This window comes from Paramisgurnus dabryanus, chromosome 5 (genome assembly GCF_030506205.2).
Source record: "Paramisgurnus dabryanus chromosome 5, PD_genome_1.1, whole genome shotgun sequence".
Taxonomy (NCBI): Eukaryota; Metazoa; Chordata; class Actinopteri; order Cypriniformes; family Cobitidae; genus Paramisgurnus; species Paramisgurnus dabryanus.
In genome coordinates, this window is record NC_133341.1 from 44058836 (window position 1) to 44078343 (window position 19508).

Genomic DNA, 19508 nt, shown 5'->3' on the forward strand with positions numbered 1-19508 from the left:
AACACTGCACAGCATTACATATAGGTGCTAAATTATAAACAGATTTGAAGATTCAACTCGGTCCTCAAATATTTACCCAACATGTGTGACTTTAGCCAAAAATATAGTAACATTTAGAAACTGAGACCACTAATACAGAAGACAATAACATTTACAATAGTAATGTGAAGTGAGGGCAGTTTTTGCACTTACCTGAACTTTGGGTGGGTTCCACCAGTGGTCTTTCATCACGTCAGCGACGGGCACATTACTGGGCAGGAGGACCACACTGCTGCTGGCATCTCTGCATGACACCTCACACTCTTCTCCTGTTGGCCATCAAACTAAGCTTTATGATCAGTCATTTCAATACTGAAATCTACAGGCATTATTTTACAACATAAACATCAAATAAAAATAAATAAATAAATAATACATCAGAATGAGTGGCTGTTTAAAATGTTCAAACAAAAACACATTTAAAGGGGACATTTCACTAGACTTTTTTAAGATGTCAAATAAATCTTTGGTGTCTCCAGAGTATGTATGTGAAGTTAAAGCTCAAAGTACCATATAGATAATTTAAAGGACAAGTTCGGTATTTTACACTTAAAGCCCTGTTTTCAGATTGTTTATGATGAAATAGAATGGTTTTGACTGAAATTTCGACAAATTCCCCGAGAATTTTCGGTTGTTTGTGTTTCACCTCACACCTCTACAATGGGTTTAATGGTGCACTGGAACAATCCTTCCTAAAATGCATTAAACTTTGGTTTACAAAGACGTGAAACTCACCGAGTGGTCAGGGGTGTTCACTGATATGCTCACACAAAAATCGCTGCAAAAGACGCATTCCAACAGGTGTTTTAGCATTCGTTGTTAACTTGTGGACCTATTTTTCCAAACGTCTCACACCCGTACATTCTTCCGCTGTGAGCTTGAATAATAGACACTCCAGCCCAGTTGGTGGCGATAATCCGCCTTTGCCAATTGCAAGAATAGAAACAAAGTTCCCGGCGCAGAGTAATACCGTACCTCACAGCACATCTAATACAAGTCAATGGACTTGGACAAAAACTATGATAAAACCTGTTGGAATGTGTATTTTGCAGCGATGCGTTACCCCAACACTGGTTGTTTCACACTGAAGGGGGTTATTTCATAATAACAATTCACGGTCGCTATAGTGCCCCTAGTGGTGATACAGAGAAAGCATCTGTATTCTCAAACTTGCATACAGTACAGATGTTCCTGTGGCTCAACTGGTAGCTCAACTGGCATTGTTATAGCAGCACAAGAGTTTGTGGGTTTGATTCCCAGGGAACACACATGCGGATACAATGCATACTGTAGCTTGAAGTCGCTTTAGATAAAAGTGTGTGCCAAGTGAAAGGTTTACACTCTGATGTGTGGTACAGCGTAAGCAAATAGTCAGAGACCTATGCCGTGTCCAGTCTTGCAGCTGAGGTGGATGGCCGGGCTCAGGTTTTGTGGAAGAGAACACCGTCCTGTCAGGTTGGGGCAGAGTCGCAAGGAGCCGGTCCAGTTCCCGTCCTTTCGACATCGTATCGCATTGGTTGGGGGGACCTAAAGCAAAAGTCCAAGTTTTTATTAATGTTGTTCCTAAGGGATAGAAGCGTGATCTTATTGGACAACAAATGTATTTGTTATATAATGTAAGTATCTGTGAAGGGTGGAGGCCATGTTTGTTCCTTTTAAAGTATTAACATCTAGATCACCCCGTTCCAGGGGTTTGGAAAACAAAGAAGGACATGGGACCAGAAGCAGTTCTCCCAACACGGTTCAGTCGTTGAATGTATTCAGAATGTGAGTGTGTGCACTGTATGGTGATTTGACATCTTCTCCAAGATCAGTGTGCTCAACAACAACCGTCATATAATCTTGCCTTTTTTAGGTCATACCTTTGTAATTTCTGATTCAAATTACTTGATGAATTTTAAGTAAGAATTTTGCGAGAGAAAGAGAGAGAGAGAAATGAGAGAGATTATGACATGCTGGATTTATTACATATGACAAAACGTCAGAAACAAAATGTGGCACAATAATCGCTTTACCTTGATTTTTTTGTAATCGTCTGAATCAGAATTTGAAATGAAAAACAATTAATTGCGCACTGTAAGCCCTAATATACAAACTTCAAGTTTGGTGAACTTTAACTCATTCCCCGCCAGCCATTTTTTTTTAAGTACCTCGGCATTTTTTGTGATTTTTCACAAAAGTTTCACAAACTGCCTTCCAGGAAAATATATAAACATACAAATATATCAAATGAAAGACGAGACCCTGGGCTTTCAAACAAACAAACAAACAAAATGGGGGAAAAACGTTTCATCCTATCTATATTTTTTATATGGATATCTTTCTTTAAAAATACACATTTTGTAGCAAAAAGCTGAAATAATTGCATTTTTGTGAAGGAATTTGGTTCGAGATCCAGAATGATTATCAAAACATACAAACTGTTTAGAATTAGTAAATAACACTTTGGCTTCAGTTTTTTCATAAATTGGGTAAGAAAAACTTTTTTATGCAAAAGTTTTCTCTTAATTGACGAGATAACCCACTCAATGGTGGGGAAAGAGTTAAGTTTAGTCTATTTGACCACCAACTCTTTCCCCACCATTCACGAGTTAACTCGTCAGTTAAGAGAAAACGCTTCCCTGCCAATGACAAGTATTTCCGGCAATCTGTATTTCTGCTATTATCCACCAGGTGGGGCTCTTACCCAACTTATAAAACCCGGAAGCAACCCCTTAGGGCAAATGGTAAGAACTCCATTTAAGTTTTGATCATCGCTCTGAATCTGATCTCTATCAAAAGTCCTTCACAAAAATTTTATTATCTCAGCTTTTTGCTCAAAATGTTGTATTTTTTAAGAAACATATTCATATTTGAGAGGTGATAAAAAAGAACAAATGCAGGTAGGATGAAAATGTTTTGTTTGAAAGCAGAGGGTCTTTTCTTTTATTTGATATATTGTATGTTTATATATCTAAGGAAGAACATTTTCTGGAAGTCATTACACTTTCGTGAAAATCATAAAAAATGCTGGTGCTAGCTGGAATTTTTGTTTTAAAAGCGCTGGCGTGGAAAGACAACTTGTGCTGCAACAACTAATCGATAAAATTTATATATATATATATATATATATATATATATATATATATATATATATATATATATATATATATATATAATGGAATATTTGTTAATGAATTTCATTATCAATTAGTTGGTCTGTGACGTCACATGCTTCCACTCTACCATTTTTTTTTGGACATCGGACACACATCTGCTTCATAAACGTGAATACCATATTTAGGGTTTATTTCGCATAATAAGCAAAAAATGTAATTGAGTACATATTTAGGTTTCTATCCGATTATTCGATTAATCTGAAAAATAATCGTATATTTAATCGATTATGAAAATAACTTAGTTGCAGCCCTACATACATCTCACAAGTTATTTTGGCAAAAATGACATGCAAACAAATTCAAGTTTATTTTGGCTAGAAGTGGGTTACTCATAGCCGGACTACTGTATATCGGGTCTATAGATAACTCTGTCCTCGCCCATGACGAGTTAAAGGCTCTCTAAGCGAATCTGCAAGACGTTAGTTATTGTTGACGTTTGAACTGTTTTCAAACAGACGGAGCGTAGCTAACTCCTCCCCCTCCCCTCCCTTCCGTGCTTTCATGAACGCGCCCAACCCCCACCCCCAAATCCTTTTTGTCGTTTATTGGCTGGAATACTTTGTTTTGTTTTGTGATGCTAGGTTTGGCCACTTGTTGATATTGCCGTTTGTGAAGCCTGGGCTGTCTACAGAGATCGCGTTTTTTTACAGTTTGATCAGCGGACAGGCAGCAAGCAGATAGTGAGGAGATGTTTCCGGTATGTAACAAAAAATGTTTTATGGTCTAAAACGCTTCAATTCGCTTAGAGCACCTTTAATGGCACTCTTGCGCTACTTATAAAACCCGGAAACAACGCCTCATGAGAAAGAGTAAGAACTCCGTGTATGTTTTGAGGATCGCTCTGAATCTGATCTCTATCAAAAATGGTAGCTTTTTGCTCAAAATGTTGTGTTTTTGAAGATACCTACCCATATTTGAAAGCTGATAAGAAGATAATTAATCAAGGTAGGATGATTTTTTTTTGAAAGCAGAGAGTCTGCTCTTTCATTTAATATATGTTTACATATTTAAAGATGAAAATTTTCTGCAAGACATTAAACTTTCAAGAAAAATGCTGGCGCTGGCTGGCAACTTTTTAAATAATAAAAAAAAACGCTGGCGCGGAAAGAGTTAACCTAGACAGTGAAATATGGCTATTGCTTGCTGGGCTGTGCCAAACAATATTTTGTAGCATCGCTTTGAATTACCCTTTTTTGTTGAACTAGCACCTTTATTTTTAAGAGCGTGGCACCTTTTTAACTCTTTAAACTAGACATTCCTGATAAAAATATTTTCAAGGACAACTTGTTAAACAGTTTTAGTGATTTACTTTTTTAGCAAGCTGAAATGGAGAGAGGAGGGTGTAGTTACAAATGAATGAGGTGTGTGGAAAATTAGTGGCGATTTTCAGCCAAAATGAACCTAACATGGAGAAATCTTTTGCTGCTTGCCAGGATGCACTTAAAGTTATCAGGCTAAGTGGATTACCAACTTCATGAACTTCTCATGAGCTGCTGATGTTCACCGCCCCTGAAGTACCACCCTTTCTTCTGCAGTGCATACTGTAATTACTCACTACACCCCGTCTGTACCTCATTTTTCCACCCCTTACCATACAGCATCATTCTGACAAACAGTTAAACTGACGCAAGGGTTTCTCCAATGGTGAGATTCACCCTTATACTCTTCTTCATGTGTAGTGTTAGTACTGACATAAAGAGTATAAAACTTACAAACGAAACAGCAATCTGTTAGTTTAGTCATGCTGCTGATAAAAGCCAGATAAATACCGTGATGTTTAAAAGCGAGGGTGTGATGAGCATAAAGCACCGCGATGAAGCTAAAATCTTCCCGGAGGAAGAGAGGAGAAGAAAGAGAACGCGACAGACCTGGTTGCAGCGGCTGTGCTGTCTCACCGTGTGGTTGGACCGGTCGCAGTCGATCCAGCAGTCGCTGTTGAACTGAAAGCCATTGGTGCACTTGTAGGTGCCATGGAAGATGGCGGGAGGCGGCTCGCACGTGACGGCAACGCACTCGCCGGGCTGCCAGGTTCCATCTTCGGTACACTGTCTCTTAAACGCACGTCGATGATATGTGACAGGACCCGCCCTTAGACACATTCAACAACACTATGATGCTATCTAAATTTAAAGTAAACTATCATGCAATAAAAATCTTAATTTGGAGGTCTCTAACCTCTTGGGCTTTTCTACATGTGGAACATGGTAACCAGGCTTGCACTTGTACTTGCAGAAGGACCCAACTTTGAGGTCTGTGGCATTGCAGCGCTTGGTCTGAAGGACAGCATTGGGTACCGGAGGTGGGGCTGGACAGCGGAGCTCACACAGAGCTTCGGGGAAGGACCACATGCCGTCTTCCATGCACATCAGTACATTATTACTGCCTGCAGAAAGGTAACAGAAAGATAGTTGAGAATGTGTGGTGTCGTGCAACGTGAGTATTTTGATCCACTTTTCCGGAAAAGAAAAGTAAATTTAAAAAGTACACCCGCTAAAAGTCATTTTTTTAAGTTGAATGTAGTCTGGTATATTCTTAAGGGTTTCTACCAATATAATGTACAGCATTGTTTCTTCAAAGTTCATTGAGTTTTTTGCCCGATGTTGGCATTTATAGGGTCGACCTCTCAATTTCATGCAATTTGTTGTTTGGGATTTGTCGCAGTCTACATACCCATAAGCTGAGCCGGCTCCCGACACTGAAAAGTGCACTTTTTGCCGTAGGTGGTACCTTCTGTGAACTCAAAGACGGCCGGGTGCACGTGATACTTGTCGGGCCGCCCGCAGTCCACGGGTTCACAGGTCACCTGCTTGTTCCATTTTCCATCTGCACAGGTGAGGGTCACCGTGGATTTAGACTGTTGAGAGAGAAAAACATGATGGTATGAGGCTTGAATATTGTAAAAGAAAACATGTTGTTTCTGTCTGGTAATTCACTTTATACTGCAACCGCCTGAACTCAACAAGCCATCAGACCAAACTATATAAAATACTACTTTTTTTCATAAATAAACTACTTTTAGCACTTACAGAACACAGTTAAAACGAAGCTAAATCAATACACTAATGTATCCCTCAGTAAAAGAAAGTAATGGGATTAAGGTATATACGGCTTGGACTCGAGTTATAAAGCTGTCAGAATTTAAGACAATATTAGTCCACTCGCTGTAGTCTATGTGCATTGATGTAAAGACATCTGCAGAAGTAATTGTTGCACAAACAGCACAGTTTACAAACACAGTCACCAAATTCTTTTTCTTTCTTTTCGTCTCAGTCTCTCATTAGGAATTACAGGAAATTGATTTACTAAACTGCAATAAAAACACAAGTTCTACTTGACAAATTTGTTCCCTGATATGTTCAGTAGGGGTGAGAATCGTTTTGACCCTTATGATTCAATCCAGGTCGATTCGTTGGGTATTAAAGGGATAGTTTGGCCAAAAATGATATTAAACCCATGATTTACTCACCCCCAAGCTGTCCGAGTTGCATATGTCCATCGTTTTTCAGACAAACACATTTTCGGATATTTTAGAAAATGTTTTAGATCTTTCAGTTGATTAAATGTAATGTTACGGGGTCCACCCATAGTCCACGACCTTCAAGTCCAAAAAAATTGCGTCCATCCTTCACAAATTAAATCCAAACGGCTCCAGGATGATAAACAAAGGTCTTCTGAGGATAATCCGCGCGGTGTTGTTGTAGAAATATCCATATTTAAAACTTTATTAACGAAAATAAATACCTTCCGGTAGCGCCGCCATCTTAGTCGCGTCCGCATTCAGGATGAGAGCTTACGCAGCCTACGGAGGCTACTCTGCTGCTGCTCTGTGTCCCCGCCCTCCGAATTTGTCATACGTCACTAAGAAAAGTGCGTACACTATGCTAATACTCTCTCCTGAATACAGAGGAGTCTAAGATGGCGGTGCTACCGGAAGGTATTTACTTTCGTTAATAAAGTTTTAAATATGGATATTTCTACAACAACACCGCGCGGATTACCCTCAGAAGACCTTTGTTTATCATCCTGGAGCCGTTTGGATTTAATTTGTGAAGGATGGACGCACTTTTTTTGGCCTTGAAGGTCGTGGACTATGGGTGGACCCCGTAACATTACATTTAATCAACTGAAAGATCTAAAACTATTTCTAAAATATCCGAAAATGTGTTTGTCTGAAAAACGATGGACATATGCAACTCGGACAGCTTGGGGGTGAGTAAATCATGGGTTTAATATCATTTTTGGCCGAACTATCCCTTTAATAAGCATATTTGTGACATCATTATGTTGCATTTGCGCTTAACTCAGACTAGTGTTGGCACTTTTGCTACTAGTCTCTGAACTGTCATAAACTGTATATTAAAGATGCAGTGTGTAATTTTTAGAACGATGTTTTGACAGAAATGCAAAATAATATACAAAACTATATTATCAGAGGTGTATAAAGACCTTTTATAATGAACCGTTTTGTGTTTATTACCTTAGAACGAGACCTTTTTATCTACACACACAGATGGTCCCCTTACATGGAAGTCGCATTTTGTGCCGCCATTTTTCTACAGAAGCCCTTAACGGACAAATTTGTCTCCGCAATGACATGTTGGTCCGGTGGCGGCTACCATAGCTTCTCTATGTGTTACAAAAGCGAGGGGTGAGCAGTGGACTAAGCCGTTGGTAGCAATTTGCAACTTCACCACTAGATGCCGATAAAATTTACACATTGTACCTTTAATGCAACTTAGTGCTGAATAAAGCTATCCTTATTTACAAATATGTCCTGTTTTTTTTGCCAGACATTAAAACAAGGAAAAATAGTAATTAAATGCTATGGGCCAAATTTATGAAACTGGGCAAATTAGCACGAGAGCGCCGATGGGATGGGTATTATCTGCGGGTTATTTACTAAAAAAGCGCAAATTGAACAACGCAATCTACTAAGAGCAGCACATAATTAGTTCAGGGTCAAATAAGCAGAGCTGATGAGGTGCGGGTGTCTACTAAAGCCTGATGCGCTTGAGTTCAGCACAACGGACATTCCAGCTAACGAAACTATAGTACATTAAAAAGAACTGGAGGACAAAAAAATGAAGGTTTACAAGAAGTTTAAAACACTTGCTATTGTGTGACTTCTCCAAGTGACTCCTCTTTTATTACCTCCAGCAAATAAAAAATAGCATGGCTTGGCAAACAATATTTTTGAATTATATGTTCCTCCGGCATTCCAAATTAACTGTTACGTGTTAAACAATCCTCTGCCTTCTACCACACGCTCTCTGATGCCTTTCCTATTAGTCATTTCAAGCCCAAATTTTTTAAGACATGGTTTTTTCAGCATTAAATAATGGCCAGTAAAATCACACGCAAACATTAGGGTGATTCTCATGAAATCCAGATTTAGAAGGTGTGCAGCATAAGAATTTTTAAAAAGCCCTTGAAGCCTTTTTTTTTGCACATATAAGATTAAGGTCTGAACTTACTATAACCATTATTTTTTGAGGATTTTAAAAATATTTCCTATAGAATTATTACATTTTTTTAGATTATCATTATCAAAAATTATCATTACCGCAACATGATATTACATTAAATATATGCATTTACAAACTCATGTTTTGGTAATGAGAACTAAAAAGTTGTCTAGGTACTATAACAAACAAAATTTCAACTTTTATCTGGAGAGAAAAAATAAGAACTGCTTACCTGGTAGCCATCTTGAGTGTCACAGTCAATTATGTCCCTTCCAACTATTTTTTTTGTGAAAATGTTAGTTCCTCGAGGGCTTAAACAATGATTGAAAATTGTTGCGGAGGATGAGAAAATTGGTCTTGGACACATTTATATTCCTTATTATTATCTCTACATTTCCAATGATCACCACACGTTTCTTTACTGTAAATGTTTATAGTATAACATGCACTGAAGCTTTTTAATTATAAATATTTCCATGTCAAAGAACCCAAATCCAGTCATGGACACATTGCTGTAATGAAAATTGTTCCCTTAAATGTGAAAAAAACTACAAAATTGGTTTGTATGATGTCATTTAAAATCATGTGCAAAATAGTACATGAAGAGATGTTTGTAACTGTATGCATCTTATTTTGACACTCTTACTTTGCATTTACTTTTCTTATCAAAATGTTTGATGACACCTTATAAGTCTCATTTCGCAAGAATCACGTTGTGTGAGTCATTAAGATATGATTGTTTTGAAGAAAAGTATAGTGCTAAAGCCCATTGTAATGTTACGTTTGTGTTTTTTATTTTGAGTTATTGGGGTGCAATGACACACAGCCCTCTCACATGCCTCATCATATTGCTTAGTCTATCTTTCGCTTGTGCCATTCAGACATTCACGTAAAAGGTATTTACGAAAGCAGATGAAGGCGAGTGGTCGCGCAATTGATGTCTCTCCTTTTGAATCACACTCTGGTGTGATTTGCAATGATGTGGGACAGGGAGTGATTAACCACAACGTGCCGGTGCACGGTACAGATCGATTACCCTAGTCAAACGAACCAGGCTTTGGAGGTCAAACACGTTTGATGGTTACGAAATCATGTTTTTTCCAAATGCAATTATTACTGATCTTCTCAAAGCTTTGTCATTTTGTTTCCTGAGTAACACACTGTGGATTTTTGACCTATTGTACAAAATGCATGAATTACTGCTTTTATTAACATCACATTGTCTACAAAACCCTACAGTGCCCGCAAATAACCAGCTGATCAAATTGCAGTGTGTACAAAGCAGAAATAACAGTCGTGAATTTGTCACCAGGAACAAAACGGCACATTTTTCTGCCAGGTCCTCAATGAATCTTTAAGCGTGTGAACCATGCTAAAAGCTTGATGCTTTTACTGCACGACAGCAAATGTACGACTTTTCTCGGCCAAGATAATTATTGTGATCTAAAATGTGGTTTACTGGACTGTTTACTTTTGTGTGTGTGGTATAAAGCATTAAGGATAAAGTGAAGTTTAACATGAACCATACACGGCGGCTTGGGCATCGGCCATAGGTGGCTCAGAGTCCAGACTGTTTCAATGAAGCAACGAGTAAAACATGCTCGTCTCCACAGATCTATCCATTTGTTTATGACAAGCGATGAAAGGTGGCTTACCAAAAAAAGATGTCAGTGATGTTTATTGAACCAGTTTCTGTGAGGCCAAACAGTTTTTGCTGGCGAGGCACAGATTATTGTGGCAAATAGTCTTTACCTTGCATCTCCAAAGATGAATGAACAGCATTTCTGTTGCTTTTAATGTGACTCTGTCGACTTTTAATTCTCTCTTTTCTGTTTTTATGAAATGGCAAATTTAAACGGATTGGAATGTAGTGAGTCTGCTTATCTAATGTTCTGTACCCTGTCAGGAAATTTACATGTTCTGTACCAGCACCTAAAACTGTGTGAAGCAGCGGGAAGCATTTGAAATGCAATCCAGACGCAGTTTCAAAACACTTTTTGCCCCCTTTCCTTCCCTCTTCCTTTTCTTGAGCTGAAGCTCTTATTGAAAACAGGTCACAATGAAAGTGTGAGTGTTGAATATTTGAGGTGAAAATCTGAAAAAACAAAAAGGAACACACACAATTGACACAAACAAAACAAAACGAAAAGAAACAAAAACTGAACAAGACAAAACTAATTTTGCAGGGTGAATACCTAAAAAACAAAACAAGAGTATGTGAAAATCTGACCAAACAAAACAAAAAGAAACAAACAAAACTGACAAAACAAAACCAAAAGAAAGTGAATAAACAAAAAGAAACAAAATGAAAACAAAAACTTTACAAAACCAAACAAATTAATAAAGGTAGATAACTATAAAACAAACAAGAGTAAATATCTGATAAAAACAAAACAAATCGGAAAAGAAACAAAATAAACAACTACAAAAAAGAAACAAAATGAAAAACAAAAACCGAAACAAAACAAATTATGCAAGGTGAATATCTATAAAACAAAACAAGAGTAAATATCTGATACAAATAATGAGACAAAAATAAACAATACACAAATAATAAACCAAACAAAAAGAGACAAAACAAAAAAACACAAATAAATTGAGGAAACAAATGATTTAAGAAACAATATAAAAAACGAATAAAAAAGCAAACATAAAACAAAGAACAAAACAAAAAGAAACTATACCTAAAATCTAAACCGAAACAAAAAACACAAATTATGCAAGGTGAATATCTATAAAACAAAACAAAGAAACAATTGATTTAAGAAACAATATAAAAAAACTAATAAAATAGCAAACATAAAACAAACAAAGAACAAAACAAAAAAGAAACACAAAACAAAAAGAAACACCTTAATACCTAAAATGTAAAACAAAACAATAAACCAAAAGAAAAAAAACACAAATTATGCAAGGTGAATATCTATAAAACAAAACAAAGAAACAAATGATTTAGGAAACAATATAAAAAACTAATAAAATAGCAAACATAAAACAAACAAAGAACAAAACAAAAAAGAAACACAAAAAGCAATACCTAAAATCTAAAACAAAACAATAAACTATAACAAAAACCACAAATTCTGCAAAACAAAAAAGAAACACAAAACAAAAAGAAACACCTTAATACCTAAAATGTAAAACAAAACAATAAACCAAAAGAAAAAAACAAAAATTATGCAAGGTGAATATCTTTAAAACAAAACAAAGAAACAAATAATTTAAGAAACAATATAAAAAATGAATAAAAAGCAAACATAAAACAAACAAAGAACAAAAGAAGAAACACAAAACAAAAAAACAATACTAAAATCTAAAACAAAACAATAAACAAATAAACCCCACAAATGATGCAGGATGAATATCTACTGTACAAACAAACATTTGAAGTGAATATCTATATGAAAAAACAACAAGGATAAACCAAATAAAGAGAAAAAAATGTTGATAAAACTAAGGCTACGTTGCATCTTATCATGTGCAGGCCGCAATAAAACAGACATATCACTGGCTTAATAAAATCTCAACTAAATGGCAGTCACTGACCTACTCAACATCTCCCTCTAGGGTCAGAGAGAGAGAGAGAGAGAGAGAGAGTGAGAGAGAGAGAGAGAGAGAGAGAGAGATGTCTATTAGTCGTAATGCCAAAGAGCGTGTTGGCGTGCATACCTGGCCTCTTCATAAAAACTTGCAAGGGTCTACACGAGTACATAAAAGCGTCATCTCACTTTCCCTTCCCAGACCTCTCTGGCTCTCGCGAACCCATTTCAAAGCTGAGTGACAGTTTAGACACGCAGTTTATTAGCCAGCACTGGCTGCATTACAGGAACCATAAAAGGAATGACCACAGTCATGGGGGGGATGAAAAGGAAAACATTAGGCGTTGGGGTTGAAACACATACAGTACACACTCCAGGTGGGGTGAGGGGGTGTACCCACCTGTACGCTACGCAATCTCGCATCATTTCCACTCAATTCGAAAAATGGAGATCGGGGAAATAGTTTGTCGGAAAAGGGGACTGCTGCCCCGTTGGGGGGTAGAGGGGGTCGAGGTGGTGTCTGCGTGCGGAGTTTCCTTCTTTTAAAACTTTACAGCTGTCGATTCCAGTGAGTATTTAACTACCACTGACTACTGTGTCTAATTCAACACAGATGTGTGTGTTGGACTTTCTTCTGCACCCTGCCTCCCCCGTCCTGCCTCGCCGCGAACACGAACGCACAGCAACACGCAAGAAAACACACGGGCGCTGGAAAAACAGGGGGTAATGCAAACCTCAAAGCCTCCGCTGTGTTGAAATGTTGTTTGTCTTATAGCGATTTTAGGACATGGTTCTGCTTTCAATAACACCTTGGCAAAAACAAGGGGCTGGCAGCCAGGAAGCTGCGGTCACACGGACAAGACACTGTGCTGGTTGTTGCCGTCATTATCTGATCACTAAACTGTCCTCCAGTTGCTCGATGCTTGCCTTGTAACCTTAGAAACGCAAATCCATCTCTGTCCGTAATGCCTCCCGAAAAGGAGCGTATTGGCACCCTCTCGATGATGTTACCGAAACAGGTTAATATTGAAATGGCTAATTTGTCTCTGACTGGAGTCTTTAGGAACACACATTATTAGCTCCCTGGAGATGGTTGATAAGCTGTAATGACTGTGCTGGGATCAGCAGTTTTCCTCTGTAAAGGGCCAAGGGCTCCCTCGCACTGCGTCATCACTTCTATCCTGCACACACGCGAGTGAAATGAGTCGACTTGGTTTTCATTTTAACATTTATGTTTTGTAAAATAGTAAGGGTGTTAGATAGGGAATCTGAGGGAAATGGCGAGGACACATTTATACTCATTAAAGCAAATAAAGTGTAATGAAGTATAATTAAGTATAGTAATGAGTGTGTTTTGACACAATGTACTGTACACGCCAACACCTTCCCACACCCATTCTGGTAAAACTGCTGTACCATAAAGTAGTATTCTTGTAAAACTACTAAACTATATGATAGAAAAATACTCTAATGAAACTGTTTAGTTAGATTATGAGACTCTAGATTGGATTTAACAGACAGTGGGCCCTATCTTGCACCCAGCGCAATTGACTTTGTCAGTGACGCATGTATCATTCGTATTTTGAGCCGGCGCACAGCGGGGTTTTTCCCTCCACAGATGCACGTCAGCAAACTAGGGAATGAACTTGCGCTCCCTGGGCGGTTCAGCGCAAAAAGGAGGCGTGTTGCGGCGCAAACCATCTCTTATGCTATTTTGCAGTTTCAAAAAACAATTGCGCTACTAACCAAAAAAAACTAGTCTAAAGTCAGTGGCGCGTTGCGCGTTGTTCATTATGCTATTTTAAGGGCGCATGCTTGACCATAATGTATAGCGTGCACAACGCGCATACACTTTGCTTATCTAATCTACACAGATGCAACAGTTATTTTTGCAAATCATAAATTGTTACACTTAAAAATATTAATACACGAGATAAGGGGAATCATAGTGGTGAGCATTGTGGTGATAGTTTTTATTTATTCTCATGCAAATAACGATTAAAATATTTTCATAACTTTGTTGTGTGGCTGTATTACGTTAATTTTATGTAAATAATAATTAAAATGTTTTCATAAGAAACCTTAATGTATATGAACTTGATTTGTAAGTGTACTTTGGGGTTGGACCTTGCTTGCGTTTCTTGGGTCCGATTTCAAAGCCCCCAAACCCTTTCAGCGGTGGGGGTGGACGCAGCGATGTCCTCTGCTGGCGTCAAGTCCTGAGGCAGATCCACCTCCCGTTACACGGCGTGCCCGATTTATGCTGGCAAGCGTGGGATTCCCCCGTACAAGGACGTCGGTCTCCTCGGCTGTGAACCGCTCCTGGCGTGCGCCTGGTAAATCCGTCATAATAATAGCAACCCGCCATGGAACTTGCGCCCTTGCGTTTAAAGGGAATGTTGGCTAGCGTTCTGATTGGTTTATTTGACGTTACGCCCAAACCACACCTATGAATAATGAACCTACTTCAGACCAACCCCTTATTGATTTGCGCCCGGCGCAAGAGTTATTTCTCACGCCGGGAAAATAGCAACAGCGCCCAAGATCCGCCCACAAACTCACTTGCGCGTTGCGCTTCGCACTTGCGTTTCAGATCGTTAAAATAGGGCCCATGGTCATATATTTAACAGTGAAAACTAATAGTTTTATTTTGCTACAACAACTATTATGAGGGATACACACCAAATGCGTAGCATGTATTAGCATCGCGTTTTACTCGCTGGATTTAATGTTGGGTCAGGCCAGTTTTTTTTCAACCTGCGCTCAGGGGTTTAAAACCAGCGAGTGCGTTGTTACTGCTCCCTGACACGCAGGAAATTTCAGAGCGCCTGGGCTTTAAAGATTCGTTAGGAATAATGGCATCAGGTTTAAGAAGGTTACGGTCGTGACAGTGTTGCCCTTAGGGGGCGTGCACACCAAAGCTTTTATGCCCACGGCCGCCGTATGTTTTCAATTGTTTCCAATGGAAGCTCAGCGTTTTTCAAAAAAAGCCAGCAGCTAGCGTTTTTTTTATGCGCTAAAAGCACCAAGAGGTGAAAAATATTCAACTTTGGGTGAAAAGCTCAGCTCGTCAATGTCAGTTCTCACACGGCCATCGAATCACACTGGAGGATGGGCAGGACAAATATCACAAATACAGCTGGCATTTGGTGTCCTCCAGATGTTTTCAGACGCGTTTTAAAGCTTTGGTGTGCACACCCCCTTCGAGTAAATCAGCTTCTTCTTTTGTCCACCAAATAAAGTGGCTTGCCAAAAATGAACAAATAAATGAATTAGTAAACTATTGCCCTATCATTACTAATACTATCGGCCATCACACAGGCTGACGATAGGACGATCTCACTATGGGGCATATCGCCCAATACTAGGGCAAAAAATTTGTTTGAGGCAAATAGTGTGTGTTTTTTGCCATCGTGCCACCCAATTTGCATAATTCGCATTGCATCGCATGAATTTGTGTCTATTCGTGTCTTTGCATTGACTTTGTATGTAATCTACTCGCACAAATACTTTGCATTTGGTGTGTATGGCCCATTAGATCTTTATGATCTAACAACATTAGCCACACTATTTGGTATAGAAAATGGTCCGTATATGATATATAAAATAAAATAAACATAAAAGCTTTAACGTTTAAACAAACAAACAAACATATAGCATATGTAATGTTTGACTGAAAGAAATTTAATTTGATACTTAACATTTTAATTTCTAAAATATAATAGATTATTGCTCATATATTGACCACAAAACCAGTCATAAGGGTCAATTTTTCGAAATTGTGATGTATACATCATCTGAAAGCTAAATATATAAGCAAAATATTGAGAAAATATTTCTTTAACACTCTGGGGTCGACGGCGGCAAACTCTTTATTTTTCAATCACTCCGCAAAGAGACTTTTTTAGTCTAAATTACTCTGCTGATTTTTGACATACAGATATGATTTATACATCATTTAAAATGTTAAAGTGTCTAGTTTTTTTCTGGCCACTCCCAATAAAAACAGAATGTTGTGCTTTTCGCAAAATAAACATGATGCACGTTCTGTTCTCTCTCCCTCAGTGAAGTCCTTTCAGAAACGCGTCAGAAAAATAAACTGTAACTTAATGAATACTTGTCGTAGAAACAAAAGATAAATGTCTACATAATGCTTGGAATGTCTCCTTTTAAATGATGTAAGTGAGATTGAAAACAGATATTGTCATTCGGTGTAAACTGTATGAAAAGGAGGAGAAGTGGCGTATTTCTCCAGTTACCTCATTATCTGTAATGAGAAGAGATCACCACACCCCCGCGCCATTGAAGTGAACGAGCAGAAACATCCATATGCATGACTCGTGCCTCCTGCAGTCAATGGATACGTAATCCACAATCCAGTCTCTCCATTCCTTGTTGTTCCATCCGATTGCACCAAACATGACATCTAAATCCTTATTTACTTGCGTATGTGTGTCAGTATCTCCAGACGCGAGTGTTTTCTTTGTCTTTCGTCAAACAGTTGACGCCGAACAATCGCCTTGAAAGTTGTCAACTTCATCAACTCACAAAAATAGAGTTTTGATATATTTACAGTAGAAAAAAATTACAAAATCTTTATAGGACACGATCTTTACTTAGCATTTGCCATAAAAGAAAAATCAATATCTTTGACCCATACAATTTATTTTTGGCTTTTGCTAAAAATATACAGTACAAATTAAGACTGGTTTTGTGTATTTTTGGACAATGGTAGGAGGACATTAAAACATTTGTGACCCTGCCTGTGAAAACCAAGCTAAAGAATTTTTTCGTCCATTTATGTTTATTATTTACACAAAATTATTCTATTCGATGTAAAGAAAACTTAATAAAAATGTCACCTTGATATCTTTAATATTGACTGAGTAAGGACATGTCAGATATTTGAGATATTAGAATATATCAGAAAATCTTTTTTTAAGGATTTTATAAAAAAAAGGTTTTATTTACACTGAAAAAAATTATTCATTTCATTGACCCATTTTTATTTTAAGGTAAGTGGTTGCAAAAAAATTATTTAAGCTACATTTAAACAAAAGTTTTAATGTTTAAATTTTTTTGTTTAAATGTAGCTTAAATAAATTGATTGTAACCACTTCCCTTAAAAATTTTCAATTTACCATAATTTGCCTGTATATGTCTTGCTTACCACGTGAAAGCTGAAAATCTCTTGTTTTCAGTCATTTATGACACATGTATAGGAAAAGTCTTGTTAAAAAGGTTTATTTATATAATGTGCATGTCCAAAAAGCAGAAAAACATTGAAACAATTGCATTTCAGGTGCTGTGTGTCTTATTTAGAATCTGACTTAGTCATGCACGAGCATCTAAAAAAAATTATTTTTCTAGATGCAGCTTTAAAATGTATACATACGGTGGTTATCTTGTCAGAAGTAGAGAATTTTGGAGATGACACGAAAAATATCTGCATTGAAATAAAAACCAGACGCGCGTGTCAGAAGAAAACGTCTTTAGCCTCATTCACTAATCCATACATTAGTGACAGTGGAAGTGTTCCAGAATGTGCGTCCTCTTCCATTTGGCCCGAATCCTAGATGGTGGACAAGTAGTGATTAACTTTAAGTGTACATCGGATGTACACTCATCGCGTTGCATTGTAAACAAGTGCATTGTAAGGTTGAATGAGTGCACTCAATAATGTCCATTATGATTTCAAACACCACTTTAAATGGACGCTCCTTCAAATAGTGCACTAGGGGGTTATTTCGAACAAAGACAATGTTTTAGCAAGCCAAGTTCAGATATTTTGGCGCAGAATAACAAAGTGCAGTGTCAATAAAATCCTTAATTTCAGTTTTTTTTATGTAAAAATTACATATGTATTACATATTTTATGGTCATGCCTGCTTTGATGCCTTAAATCTCAATTAGATTATTCGACTTTAGCTGGGGTTCCATAGGCAGGGTCACATTTTGTTTTTTAAGCAACAGATGAATTGTTGTATTGTTTTTCCTCGATTTTGTAAGCCATTCGGATACATGTAAAATGTAAATGTCTGCTTTAAAGACAGACTACACCAAATATTCAATGTCAGATCACAATAATCACGTTAAAACAATTTTTAAATGTTTAATGCATGCTAGACAGTTTTATTTTAAATGTTACAATACCGTATATAGAGCTTTTACAGCAAAAAAACTGTAGAAAAACGTTTACCTTACATACCCGGACCAGACATATCCCCAATGGCCCCTGAACCCCCCCAGCCTGGACCCCAAAGTGCACCTCTGTTAAATAAGCTGAGCCCTCCCAAAAGCAGAGAAAAAAGTCTGCTGCCTTTCTTTCCAAATGCGTAATAACTCACAGGCCAAGCTTCTCAGTCAACAGCGGCCGCTGGCAGAAAACTCACCCAACATACAGTAGACCTCATGTGTTTACAAAGAACACACAGCACTTTTTTCTTGTAGCTTTTTCTACTTCTGCACTTTCCCTTTCTCTTCCTCTCATTTAATCGTCGATGTGTCTAAGAAAACAAAAACTTTTCTGTAGCTGAGGAGATGCAGACCATGGCGCTCGCAACGTCAAGGTCACAGGTTCGAATCCCAGAGAATGTAGATTGGAATCAGACTGGTTTGGAAAGAAGGGCCATGGTCTGGAAACGCTGAAGAAAGTTGTTTGTGAAGGGCCAGAACAGCAAATGGCCCGCGACGTTCTTTGTCAGACGAATGGCTGAGGGTTCGGCCAGGTGAAGTCGGATAAATTAACGCCATTGGCCTTTCTTGGGGGCACCGGGGTCAACGGGTTGCAGTAATCCGTGCGTGTTGCTTAGTAAGGTTGTAGATCCTCAGCGTTGCTGATCCGTGCCCGTGCCCTAAACAACGCCCTCAGGGAGCGTGGTAGAGACTGAACAAGACGCTCGAATGTTTTGACGTCTAATAGACTCGAACAAATTGCATCCTGACCAACTCCGCGCCGACACTTTCTTCACACGTTCAGTCGGCAGTGAAGCGTCATTAACAGATGTGCAAGAAACACACTCACGCACAAAGGCGCAAACAGACCGATATACACACGTACGCATTTAAGCCAATGTTAAAGTGAACATTGTTCATTAAGAATTTTGATTTTACTATAGGGTTCCCACGGGTCATGGAATTGTTGGAAGATATTTATTCCAGACATTGAAAGTCAGGAAATTTTTTATTTTTTTAATCAAGTTAAAATATTGTTTGTTACATTTTTTATAATGTGACATGAGCATTTTTACCTACCCACAACAGGGTGAGAGCTGTTACTTATTATGGAGTTGTGATATCATAATAAT

General features: G+C 38.0%; 1 protein-coding gene across 1 annotated transcript in view; it reads right to left on the bottom strand.

Moving 5' to 3' along the window:
• pappab (pregnancy-associated plasma protein A, pappalysin 1b) overlaps nucleotides 1–19508 on the bottom strand; it is a 119624-nt gene that overhangs the window by 28686 nt on the left and 71430 nt on the right. Inside the window, exons 15-19 of the mRNA XM_065284293.2 lie at nucleotides 5868–6051; nucleotides 5373–5580; nucleotides 5093–5285; nucleotides 1419–1566; nucleotides 193–308 (exon numbers count right to left, since the gene is read on the bottom strand). Coding sequence (XP_065140365.1) covers nucleotides 193–308; nucleotides 1419–1566; nucleotides 5093–5285; nucleotides 5373–5580; nucleotides 5868–6051 — 849 coding nt within the window. The remainder of the gene's footprint in view (nucleotides 1–192; nucleotides 309–1418; nucleotides 1567–5092; nucleotides 5286–5372; nucleotides 5581–5867; nucleotides 6052–19508) is intronic.